This window comes from Stigmatopora argus, chromosome 8 (genome assembly GCF_051989625.1).
Source record: "Stigmatopora argus isolate UIUO_Sarg chromosome 8, RoL_Sarg_1.0, whole genome shotgun sequence".
Lineage (NCBI taxonomy): Eukaryota > Metazoa > Chordata > Actinopteri > Syngnathiformes > Syngnathidae > Stigmatopora > Stigmatopora argus.
Window position 1 is genome coordinate 13745398 of NC_135394.1, and position 13471 is coordinate 13758868.

Consider the following 13471-nt stretch of genomic DNA (forward strand, 5'->3'; position numbering starts at 1 on the left):
TTAATGAAAGAAAATATATACAGTGATTGCACAATGATGCAAAGGTAAATACATCTATTCATCTAATAGTGTTTTTTAGACAATATTCTGCTAGCATAATATCAATAAGTCATTGGCTTCCATTGATGGTGATAGCCGTCCAATCAACGAATAATTTTTTAATGTAAATGCACCATGTTTTTGTGTCACGTCAACCCTTATTTTTATTTATATTTATTTCTCTTCTCGGTTTGTCAGCATCAAAGTTTTCATCATCAATTAGGACAATAAAAATATTCAAGCACCCCCCTTTTTGATGACGACCTAACGAGTGGCTAAAACATAAAAAGGCCAAAAATTCCAAGCATTTTCTGTGAGATTTTTAAACTCATACATTTCTACTTATCACATAAAATCCTTTTTTTTTTGTTCAGGCTAAATCTTGACTAAATCCTTTACATTTCTTCTGAATAAAAATGGGGAAAAAACAGTATTTTCGTTCAAAACACAAAAAAGACTAGCAAAAACAACATAGATCAGCATAAAGTAGATTCTCACGAATAAATGCTAACAGCAAATTTCCTATGGTTTATCCAATAAATATCATCACCTGGCTTTTTATTTCCTGCACATGTCATAACAAGTGAGCCGATTCAATTGACGTATTAAGAACCAATATCCTGCTCCTGTTTTAGACAACAGGAGTGGTTCTAATACTGTACCGTGCGGCTAGCGTAGCTTTCTCATCCAATTAGCTTTAATGCATAGCAGAGCCGAGCGAGCACCCCCACAATCTCATCCCTCCCTCTAGTATCTCCTCCCTGGCAAAAATCCTCCTACCCAGCCCGCTTTAACTGATTTAGGAGCACCAGGGGAGTTATTTTTAGCCACTCGACAGGGAAAATCGCAGACGTCACGTTAGGAATGACGCACTTGTGAAGCAAGATGAGCCCTTGACTACTTTGTTTATAACTGATGATGGTGTTTTTAGGGTCGTTTTCTTACCGGACATGTTATGGCGTGTTACTTCCACCTTCATCAGCTGATGAAGGCGCGTCACGATTACGCCAGCGACACTCTGATAAAGGCGGCAGTAACGCGGCGAAACATGTCGGGTACCAAAATGACCTAAAAACACCATTGCTTACTTGTTAATGTATACGTTTTCCTGTATTTTATATGTTTTTTTGATCATTTCAAATTGTGTACACCGCATAACAATTGTGGGGATTTTTTTTGAAGTATGTTTTTTTGTAAAACCGATCCGGTTTTACCAATTTCGGCTCTAATCCGGATCGTCTCGGCCACTGGTAGCAGACGAAAACGTCATTGACGATTTCTAATATTGTCATGCTTTAAGCATAATATGCGCACGCGTGTTAGTCACTGCCACCCTTTTCACTATATAAATATAGCGCGTCAACAAGCAATGTACCCAGACAGTCAATCTGTCGGCGTCATACGGCGACATCTACAGAATCTTGACTTTAGTGCATACAAAATATGCTGTAAGATAAGACAAAGTCTGCAGAAACACTCAACTGTCTGACACTGATTAAACAATCTTTTCCCTGCAATTGACTAAAACGTATCTGTCCAAAGTCCTGCTGACAACTGTCAGTTTTGCCTGTATTTAAGACTCACTCACTGGTCATTCGGTGAGAGTTGCAGGACAACAGACCGTGAGCGCTTCACGCTGTTTGAGCTCTCCCCATTCTGCAGTCTGGTAATAAACTGAATCTCCTTTAAATTGGTCTCACTCTTTCTTAACCCCCTCCTTAAGCTGTTTTACAGACCTATCAACGCACGGACTGATTGGGCACCCTGTCCACTTTGGAGAACATTTTCGACTTTTAAGTGCGCCCTATGTGAGTAAATATGTGCCGCGTTACATTTGTATGTTTTTTTTAATCGCTTAATAAGGGGAATTGCAATCATTAATAAGGAGAGTGATTGGCCAAGGTTGCCAGGTATGCCATTATCTGTTATCAAAAAAAATAGTCAAAACATAGACAACAACATGAGGCCTAGCGCTAAATCCAATTGGATTGTTGTAGTTTTTTGTTTTGTTTTTTGATGGTACAATGCAGGATTGAAGCGTGTAAATTGATCAGTCGGACAAATCCGATAAAGTCATTGGCTGACACTGAAATTGATAACAACAATTTTTGACAGGGGGAAGGTAGCAGATATTTAGCGCGTGGCACTTACGACTTCTGCGGCTTCTCGCTTAGCGTTGTACGTGTCCAGGTGTTCCTGGAGCTCTAGCACGCTAAACTTGAGCGTCTCCAGCAGTCCGCACGAGACCAGCTAAAACAGAGAAACGAAAAACATGAATGGATGACGGGAAAGGGGCGGAGCATACGGATGGACGGCGGGCGTACCGTCTCGGCGTCGAGCAGCACGGTGGGGCAGCGCGAGTGTGACGTCATGACTTCCAGAGAACTGAGGAACTGATTGCCCATGCGCTGAAGTTTCTCGCCTAGGAAATGGACCGACGCGTGCGTGAGGGCGCCGAACTTTCTCTGAATGTTCTGGAAGTCAAGGCGGGAGGAATGATGAGAAAAATGGAGGGTGGAAAGAGATGCAAGCTTTTTGCCACGGGCGAAAAACCTGGAAGAGCCGCGAGAAGACGTGGAAGGTGTAGACGGCGCACGATCCGTCGGCGTCCGACAGCATCTGGTTGACGTGGCAGCGCCAGGCGTCCTCGTCGTCGTCGTAGGCCGCGGGTTGAAACGCCGCCAGGATGGCCGAGAGGAAGGGCGAGGGGGGCGGCGACGTCTGGGTCTCGGGGAAGGAGTCGGCCTCGCCTTCATCTTGGCTGCAAAGACACAGATAAACATTTTTAGGGTTATTTATACAAAATCTTTCAGACATTACAACATAGTTGGGAGTTGTTCTTTTTTCCCTTTAATTTTACATTCCAAGAAATCCCACTGTCTTTTTTTTTGTGTTGCTCGCATACTAGTTGAAACTGAAAAACAATATCTTGGTGTGTTTACCACCATCAGGATGAATCGAAATGTTTGTGAAACTATTTTCTCACCCAATTTTTTTTTCAAGATTTCACAAAACAAAAGTAACACTATTTTTATCAAAGTTTCTTTTCACTTCAACATAGTTTGCTATCTCCACACAATATCTATACGTTAGTTATGGCTTTGGTTTGGACACAAAAATATTGGAAAGCTACAAATTGGGAATAACAGGTCAAATAGTGAACCAAAAATATGCGGGAATTAATTGGAATAAAATTCTGTCTACAACTCAATCTCAAATCATCAGTAGAAATCCTCTTGGTAACAAAAAAAAAAAGGAATTGTGTTTCTTTAAAATGTTATACATTGAAACAAACGGTGCTTATTTAAAAACTCATTGGCTATTTTTTCTTAATCATGATCAATATCATTAGAAATTATTTATTTTAGTCATTGGACTGCTGCAACAAATAATCATTGGGACGAAAGATGAAGTGGGAGGACTGGCAGCCAATGAAAGTAGCTCAAATGGATTAAATCTAATGGGTGGGAGGGTGAATCTTGGCCAGAGTAAGAACTTTTGGTCTGGCATTGAAGACGAAACACAAACCATCTGGCAGCGGCCATCCCCTCCTCCGGACAAACTCATTCAAATCCACGCTTGGACATCTATCTTGCTGAAATGCACCGTCAAAACAAAACTACCCCCTTGTCACGTACACAAAGTAGGTTACCAGCTCGATAACGGACTGCAATATGTCATCCCAGGAGGAATCCCTGTACTTTTTCTACTTTAGTGAGGGTGAGATTTCTCCTGCCGTCCAATGGGCGCATTCATCTGCATGAAGATTAGGAAAGTCTTATGTAAACAAACGCTGGCCCACTTCCTGATGGATTTGCTGCAGTGCCCGAGCACAACAACAAGAGCTATTAGCCACTTAGCATCCCACATCACTCCTCTTTCTCCCCCTCCGACGGACACACATGACAGTACAGTACGTGTATATATAATATACATATATATTCAGTACTCACAGGCCCGTGGGACCAAAGAGCCTGAAGAAGCAGACAGAATACAAGTATCTGAAGCCCACCGCCGCCGACAGCGTCTCCGTCCTCATCCCCGCTCTCTCTCTTTCTCTCTTTCTCTCTCGCTTAGCGCTAGCGCAGTGCAGACTGCCTCGGCAAACGGCATAAATCTTGACAGATGGCCGCTCGCTCAACTCTAAGTGCCCCCCCGTTGTCGGCGGGCAATCACTCAAAGTGCGCCTGACACGCACGAGTGTCAATCATAAGCGGGTGACGGATGTTTTGTGTCGTGGACGGTTGTTGGTGGAAATTCCCAAATGGTGAATGTCCTCTGGGGGAAGTTTGGTTCACTTTGGTCAATCGGGGCCAATCGAGAGGGAATGGCGCCAGGGGGGGATTAGTCATGGTGCCAGAACAATGAGGGTAAAAGCCGGGGAAACTCAAGTCCGGCCAAAGACTTTAAACTACGGTTGTCGTCGTTTAGAGGAGCACGACATCCAAAAATGGAGGTTGTTTAAAATTACTGTATTTTCTCCTAAGTTAGAGCTTAGTGAAAAATACATACCTGTCAACCTCTGCCGATAACTGCCCTTATAAATGATTATTGATTCCCCCTACAAACCCCAAAAAAACCTTACAAACACCGTACGAGTCGTACGTAAACTTTTTCATGGATTCTAATGCTCTAAAACAGGGGTGTCAGACTCGGGTTGGTTCGCGGGCCGCGTTAACGTCAACTTGATTTCATGTGGGCCGGACCATTTTAGATATAATATTTAGAGTTTTTTTTTTTTATAAATGGATTAAAAGAACTGGATTAAAATCCCTGAATATTCCGTTTTTTTATAGATCTAAAACAATGTTTATTTCAGCTTTTTATGTATTTTTAGATTTTACAAAATAATTTTTGAACTAAAAACACAGAAAAAATGGATTGAAAAATTACAATTATTGAGGTTGTTTAAATCTACTGTATTTTCCCCTAAGTTAGTGAAAAATATGCACTGTTCACATGTTCAAATATGTTGGAAGTAGTCAATTAAACTTTTTCATGGATTCGAATGCTGTAAAATGTCATTTTCCAAGTATTTAAATGCCGTTGTTTTCAAATTTTACTTATTTTGAATGGAATTGAATGCTTTTTCTTGTATATTTTCTTCTCAAGTTTGGTACCGATAATTAATGTATTTGAGTCATTAGTTTTCAAAGGCGCTTCCGTCCGGGTGGTTGTAGTTCCATTTGATCTAAAAGATAATGAACTATAAAATAGTTTTCAATTCATTTCATGATGACACCATGAATTGTTCTTCTTAAAAATGTAAAATATTAAAAAAAAATGAAAAATTCTTTAAAATTCTCCAATTTGGTGACGAGTTTGACCACCCCGAGATGAGAGTTAGAATCCTAAAATCCATGAGACTGACCTGGAAACACTAGAGTAGTCGGCCTCCTCCTCCTCGCAGCGCTCGTCCAGTTCCTTCAAGGCCTGAGTGACATCCTCCTCCCACACGGACCCGCAAACGCTATCCGGATCCGGGTCCGGATCCAGGTCCGCTTCTGCGTCCGGCTTGGTCTGGGTGGAAGGGTGCGCTTCCTCCTCGCAAAGGGACCCCGGCGGGGTGTCCAAGGCCGGTGGCGGAGGGCCCTCTCGAGGCTCGGGGGTCTCTTCGGGGGCCAAAGGGGGGGCGCTGCCAAAACCCGTGTCCTCGCTGACGCTGCTGCTCAGCTCGTCGGCCGCCGTGGTGGCGCCCACGCCGTCCTGCAACGTCAGAACATCGTTCGTCAGCGGACGGGCGCTCTTCGCTTAAGAAAACGTATGGTCTCTATTATCCGAGGGGAAGCTTAAAGTAACCATTTTTACTTCCTTTGCACGCCGATGTCTCCCATGGGAAACTCCAGAAAACTAAGAGCGATCAATAAACAGGAGGCCACGTTCATCTATTACTGAAACGCCATTAGAAATTGCACCCTTGTGCCAATAAAGCGGATGAGGAAACGACCGGCGGGAAAGGAGAGATGAATGGGTTCATCGGCTTGTAATTTACTGCCTAACTTCTCTCCATCTTGTGGCTGTAACGGTCTACGATCTGCGTGAACAAACTCTTGTTCACAAATGAAATAAATCACATAATATTTGCCCTGGCGAACCTGACAGGTGTTTTTAACTCATTTTTTTGGGGGGGTGCAGAATCTGAAAATTAGCTCACTGATGGGCAAAATAACCAACATTTTCACATGTATGATCCACTATTTTAAATTAATATCAACTATATGATATATATGCATATTTTGTAATACAATGAAATATTAAAGATTAAATAGAATATTTTATTTTTTTTACAAAATATGCATATATATGCATATTTTGTAATACAGTTAAAGATTAAATTGAATAAATATTAGATTTTTTATTTTTACAAGATATGCATGTATATATATGCATATTTTGTAATACAGTTAAAGATTAAATTGAATATTTTATTTTTACAAAATATGCATATATATATATGCATATTTTGTAATACAGTTAAAGATTAAATTGAATAAATATTTGATTTTTTATTTTTACAAAATATGCATATATATATGCATATTTTGTAATAAAGTTAAAGATTAAATTAAAGAAATCTTCGATTTTTTTTATTTTTACAAAAATGCGTTGTTTTGTAAAAATAAAAATAAAATATTGGCATACAATGACATATTAAAGAAACAACTGAGTGCAATGTTTGGTTACTGTACTGTAATATAGCAATTAGGTTAAACAAAATACAAATTGAAACACAAAGATTTAAATAGATATAAAACTAAATATTACTACATATTTAATTATGGAGCTTCAGTTAGACAAAAATTGCCCTTAGCTAACAGTGAGTGGCATTTAAATCATTAGTCACCATTGACAGAGATAGAGTTCTAATCCATTGCCACTGCCATCCCTAATTCATCCATTAATGAATGAGTTAAATCATTCATTCAAATGAACGAGACCCTACCAGCATTGTTCCCTCCCTGTTTTACGCCGGTGATAAAACAATACATTTCCATTCCATCGTCGTGACTGTTGAACAAAAAAAAAATGGCAATAAAAGCCAATTCATTAAAATAATCCAAGGAAAGCGCTTGTCTTTAAAGTGTTTTCTTTTTTTTTTGTACCGTGGCAGACGGCCAGAACATCACGTAGGAGTGACGGGACGCTATATTACAAAAAGCTTTTAGAAAGTGGCCGTCCTGGAAGGGAACGACGAGCCCGAGTATTGATGCTTTTTTTTTTTTTATATCCGAGGGGCTCATTACGCTAAAAGCTGCGGCTGTCGCGTCCTTCGGGCGACATTGAAAAAGTTGACAATCCTTCCAACCTGCATTCGTCATTCATTCAAGCTTTTCGAGTTGGAAAAACGCCGGCGTTTAGTTAGTCCATGCGAGAAGGCAGTCAAAGTCAATGTGTTTGTTATCATGCGCGTGTCATACTCACACATGCGTTCGTTTCCGTGGCGATTTACGGCGGTGTCCGGTGTTTAAGTTTTCAGGATTTGAGGGTGGGTGAGGTGGGGGATTAGTTGTTTGGTTATTGGAGGTGAGCAGTTACAGCTGACCTGAGGTGAGTCTTTTTTTTCTTTTTTTTGCAATCTCTCCCCGATATCAAATGCCAAAGCCCCACCACAATCATTTAAAAAAAAAGCTACGAGTGCTAAACCACACACACGTAAGTACGCAGCAGGGAAAAAAGTCGTTCTAAAAAAAAAAGCAGCGAAAGCTGAGAGAAATGAGCAGCCAACAAGCGCGTTCCCGACGAGCCCCGTGAAGCCAAGAGCCGAAAGCCCGAATAAAAAGAGGAAAAGAAATCAATAAATCAAGAGTTAAAAAAGCCAGGCTTAGAAGGCTCCCCAAGAGCACCACAATTTGTCACGGCCCCCCAATGATCGCACCTCAGGCAGCTGGCTGCCGGTGCTGTCTGAGCGGGCCGTCTCCAACGCGGGGCTATCCGGCCGGGGGAAGGAGGGAAGGCGGCGGAGGGGCGTCAAAGTGGCCAGGGTGGCCAGGGCCGCCGCCTCCTCGGCCGCCGCCGCGCTGCCCGACGACTCTTGCGACTGCTGCAGCGAGTCCACGTGGTTGGACGCCGTGTCGTCCGTGGCCGAGTCGCTGTTGAGCTGCTCGAGGGGAAACACATTTTTAAAAGGAAGGTTAGTTGTTTGCGACCCAAAATGGAGGGAAAGTCTTCAAATGAGGCATTTCGGAAACAACGGGGGAGGGGTCATGGAAAGGAAATATGCCATTACCGTATTTTCACCACTATAAGGCGCACATAAAAGTCTTAAATTTTCTCCAAAATAGACAGGGCGCCTTATCATCCAGTGCACTTTATATATGGACCAATACTAAAATTGTTATCACGATAAAATCAAATAAATCAGTCGATAGGGTACACCATCCTCTACAGCTCTCACAACTACGGCAAGCAGCCCCCAACTCTACTATTTTCCCCGTAGAAAAAGTACTGCGCAATGACTGCTGGGATATAGAGTTCTTTTGTCAATACACCCAATGGATTGTGGCCTGGCGATCGACATCAACAGCTTTACGAAGCATGGAAGACAGCGTTGGAATAGTTACGCTAGCTACTAGCTAGCTACTATTTGCAAATGGATTGTGGCCGCCTGGACGAACGTAAAAAACTCAGCGTTTTCGATGACTCATTTGGACAATTGTTCAATTCGGACACAGAAAATGAGGACTTTGATGCATTTGTGGGTGATGATGACGTGAGTACATTGTAAAATGGCTAAATAAAGTACAACCGAACTCAGTTTTGCTTCCGTTGCCTTTTTAAAAACGTGTTTTTGGCGTGTGTCTATATGTTTAAGCTGGTGTATGTTTTGCCATGCCTGGCTGCGTCTATAAAAACGGTGCGGCCTTTGTGTGTGTAAAATACAGAAATAGCACTCGTTATTGACACTGCGGCTAAAAACACGATGCGCCGTATAGTCGTGAAAATATGGTAAGCTCTTTTGGTAAGACATTTGCAACATTGATACAGCAAGTTTTTTTTTTTTTGTATGAAAATGAAAGGTTTCGTTTAGGATGGTCATTTTAGTGACATTGACAGCGATAGGTGTCCAAGCCATTTGGAGGGGGAGCGATGGCAGCGGTCATTCAATGACCCACTGTGGGATTAATGGGTAAATAGTTCATTTTTAGATCAATTCTGGTTGCTTTATCACTGTCAATGGCAGGCAAGAAAAAAATAGTATATTTATTTATTGCACAAAAATAAACATTTTTGATGTATTTAAATGTAATAGCTGATTCATGTTTGATTCATAATTTTGTTGTGTTATATATTATAAGCATTAGTTAATGCAATTATGAATACACCATCCAAATGTATCAATATTCTACTAACATTACATATTGTAATTCTAATTTCAGCTTCATTCGATTTGAAGAAAACCCACTAATAAGGACATTTTCAAACCAGAACAATTTAGCAAATTGTTATTAAAAAAATCAATAATTAAAATACACGTATTATATTAGCTCTATTTTAAACATGAGATCGATCCCCCCCCAAACACATTTTAGATTCACAAATCAAAACATTGGATCAAAGAATTAGTGAATCGTGAAATCAATCGCCTGGCAACAAAAGATAATAGCTATAAAAATATATTATGATATACACTACTACTTTCAACATCCCTTGAATTTGTTTTCATTTTTGACCAGACCCCAGATTTTTGCTAACACCAAGAAGGGCCAACAAAGTTCAGTGCAATCGATGCACATTTGACTAAATTTTAAATAAATAAATAAATACATTTTAAGTTAAAAAAAAAAAAATTAAAAAAAATTGAAATATTTAGGTTCGTACCTTGTTTAATTTATGATGATACTGTAATTTGTTATGAGGGGCTTATCGGTTAAACTTGCCTTTTTTTTAGGTGTAAAGAATGCTGTCAGAGCTGTACTTACCCACAAAAAAGTGGGGGAGGAGGCAAGAGAGCTTTAAAGAGGAGCGAGCTACAACCGCTGTAGCAGACAGAGCTTGCTAGAAGGGGGAGCACCAGCCAATAAGCAAGCACCAAGCCCCTCGCGCCCACACAGCACTCTCACGCACATACGCGGCAGATTGCGTGAGGAGGAGCGTGGCGGGTCGGGGAACGGCGGGCGGGGGTCGGAGGGGGGGGGGCCCGTAATTCTACGGACCCTGACCAGAGTGCGACTTACGCGGGCGGAGCGGCTGAGAATCTGGCTAGCGCTCAGTACCTCCTCCTCGGACGACTCGTCAGTGTCCTCGTGGTTGGTGAGGTTGAGGCTGGGCGTGCTGCCGGCGTACTGGCACTCCTGCAGGGACGGCGTGTCCCCCTTGTCCATGCTCTCAAGGGAGCGTCGGCGGACCCCCCAGTTGAAGTTGTCCATGCTCTCCCCCTGCGGGAAAGCCAGGGACACCACGGTGAGGAAAAATTGAGAAAACGCTCGGATACCATTGGCGTTTTTTAGATGAGGCTCACAAACACGAGACGTCAAGAACAAAAGCATGGCTGTGGATATAAAACGAGGTACAAGTGCCGTGCAGGAGTATCCAAAGCGGGGGGGGGACACACGCGTATTTATTTCAAACAAGGTGGGGGGTGTGGGGGGGTTTACTCCTGCCAGACTTACCTGCAACTCCTTGTGGCAAAAAAAGAGAAGGAACACAGGTGTTATTAGACAAATAGAAGACAAGTAGAAACATAGGCGCGGGGATAAGAACATTAAACATTAAGACGAATGGACAGTGGACGCTGGATTCCCAGAAAAATGGAATTTTCTTGTTTTATTTAAGTCATTTAATGTTGTTGATGGGAAGTGTTATGTTCCCAAGATGAATATTTAATGAATATTTTCAAGAAAGCTCCTTCTTTCCCCCCTAATTCCTGCAAGGACAATTTTACGTTGAAGTATTTTTAATCAATGGCTTATGACAACATAGACATCACGATGATCATTTTAAAATTCCCGTCAATTTAATATTGACATTTTGATATGCTATTTTTTCTCTATGACCAGGGTTTGTTTATTAATTGGGGGTATTATAAATTAAATAAATTACCCCCAAAATACTAACAAATAAAGATTTTTTTTAAATGACTCAACTTGACCGACGCCGCAACAAAAAAAGATTAAGGATGAACAAAAATAATAAAAGTGCAAGTTTTTTTTTCACTGAGCATTTTCTTACCTCTGCGTCCTCCAGCTCAATATCTAAGAAGTCAAAGTCCTTAAAGACTCCAAACTGCTGCTCGCTTCCCATCTCCTCTGGCAGCACCTCCTCCTCTCGTACCACTTCTTCCACCGTGGGGATAAGACTGGTCTGCTGGTCGGACGAGTCCAGATCCTCGTTGGACGAGAACACCACCTGTTTCACAAAAGGACCATTAGCAAATATGTCTCTTATCGTGGGAACTGCAACAAGCAGCGAATGATCGCTGCCTGCACTTCCAGTCAAAATGGATCCAACGTCAATCAACGGCAGATACCGTATTTTCTCGCATATTAACCGCCTCCACGTATAAGCCGCACCCTTAAAAATGCCTTAAAATGGTTGAATTTTACAATTTCTCACGTATAAGCTGCCCCCTGGTTCACAATTTTCACCTCCATATTCATGGTTTTAATAGGAGTACAAATGTGTTACTTTGAAGGGAAAAATCATTGCACATGGTATTTCTGAGATACTGTATCAATCGAAAGACTTGTCTGCTGATTGCAAATTCCGAAAGGGTGTTGCCTGCACGTAGACAAATTAAAAAAGGAAGTCACGTGAGCAGTACAACCAGGAAGTGGGTCCGTAGTGGTCTAGTTTGTCATCCTGAGGTAAGATGGCGGCGCCCTGAGCGAGTAATGCCAGGCACAAGTAAGTGAGTTTTTTCACGTTTTATGCAAGATACCATTTTTTTTTTCTTCTTAAATTTTGTTAAGCTGTTTATCTTTTCTCTATTTTGAAATAAATGACAATATCGGCCGCATTGTCTTGCTTTATAGCAAGGGTGTCGGACTCGGGTTGGTTTGCGGGCCGCTTTAACGTCAACTTGATTTCACGTGGGCCAGACCATTTTAGATATATTAATTTTTTTTTTTTTTTTATAAATGGATTAAATGAACTTGTTTAAAAGGCCTGAATATTCAGTTTTTTATAGATCTAAAACAATGTTTATTTTAGCTTTTTTTATATTTTTAGATTTTACAAAATGATTTTTGAACTAAAAACAGAAAAATTGATTAAAAAAATTACAATTATTGATTTATAAGGAGGAAAATCAGGAAATTTAATATACATCTATGCTCTTCATTTTAATTTGATCCTAAAACAGAAAGTCGGCACTCATGATTTACTTTCCCGGGCCGCACAAAATGATGCGGCGGGCCAGATTTGGCCCCCGGGCCGCCACTTTGACACACGTACGTTATAGCGTTTCGTCTTTGTCACCTTGCAGTTTTGTGCAAGTCTAATTTGAGCGCATATAAGCCGCAGCCTCGATTCAGTCATCATGTTTTTGGCGACAAATACGGCGTATATGCAAGAAAATACGGCTTAAATGCAAGAAAATACGGTAATGAGAAGTCTTACAGATGGATTTTTGGGAATGCCGGCCTCTGGACCGCATAGACAGAGAACATTCATGAGTCTTTCTCTGGTTCTTCTCTGTAAAAGAAAACAAAGAAGCAAACATTGATAATTGGACCACCAAGACGGATAAAAATATCAACCTTTCTCCTTGTTTTACCTGAGAAAGCTGCGGCCTCTTCCAGCTCACCGGCACCAAGCCGTTGGAATTGGATCCGGAGGACGTGGACGAAGTACTCCGAGTGACGGCGTTCATCTGCTGTTTCCCGTTCCGACCGACCATCGAGCGTTGATCACCATATTTGTGTCCAATGATGGGCGTCTGGCGAGCCACGTGACGAACGGTTAGCTCAACGCTCACGCATATCTCTCGAGATAAGAAAAAGGTCAACCTCGGAGATGTCAAAGTGGAAGTCCAGGGTCTTCCCGGGTAGCTCCTTCGAGGAGTTGTTGAATATGCGCGTGAAGGCGATCTCCGGCGAACCGCAAGACTCGCTGCTGTACGAGCGCTGCACGTCATCGGGCACCACCAGGCTGGCCGAGCGGGACACCACCAGCTTGAGAATGTTTTGCGCCTCCTTCCAATGTGGACTCTGTGTTAAGAAAAGGCCAAAAGGAATGTTGAGCCAGGTCGGTTGGGGCAGGGCAGGTGAGCAGACTTTTTGCTGGAATTCAGGAATGCCAAGGGAAATGTTTTTGCCAATCCCCGCTTGTGGCTCACAGCGGTTAAAAAAGCAAACTGGTGGATTAGTCCCAACGGGGGAAAGCAAGTAAAGAATTTGTTTTAGGAGATCGTCGGTGTGTGCGAAAATGAAGAAACAGTTGCAGAAAAATTGCAAATATCTGGCAGAGTGACAGAAAATAACCAAAAACAGTT

General features: G+C 41.8%; 1 protein-coding gene across 1 annotated transcript in view; it reads right to left on the minus strand.

Annotated features, from left to right (window-relative positions):
• The window catches only part of fryl (furry homolog, like), a 69854-nt gene that overhangs the window by 5483 nt on the left and 50900 nt on the right, over positions 1-13471 (minus strand). Inside the window, exons 48-57 of the mRNA XM_077606504.1 lie at positions 12987-13187; positions 12755-12916; positions 12598-12672; positions 11209-11385; positions 10215-10415; positions 7916-8137; positions 5411-5745; positions 2593-2800; positions 2364-2513; positions 2191-2289 (exon numbers count right to left, since the gene is read on the minus strand). Of these exons, the coding sequence (XP_077462630.1) occupies positions 2191-2289; positions 2364-2513; positions 2593-2800; positions 5411-5745; positions 7916-8137; positions 10215-10415; positions 11209-11385; positions 12598-12672; positions 12755-12916; positions 12987-13187 (1830 nt within the window). The remainder of the gene's footprint in view (positions 1-2190; positions 2290-2363; positions 2514-2592; positions 2801-5410; positions 5746-7915; positions 8138-10214; positions 10416-11208; positions 11386-12597; positions 12673-12754; positions 12917-12986; positions 13188-13471) is intronic.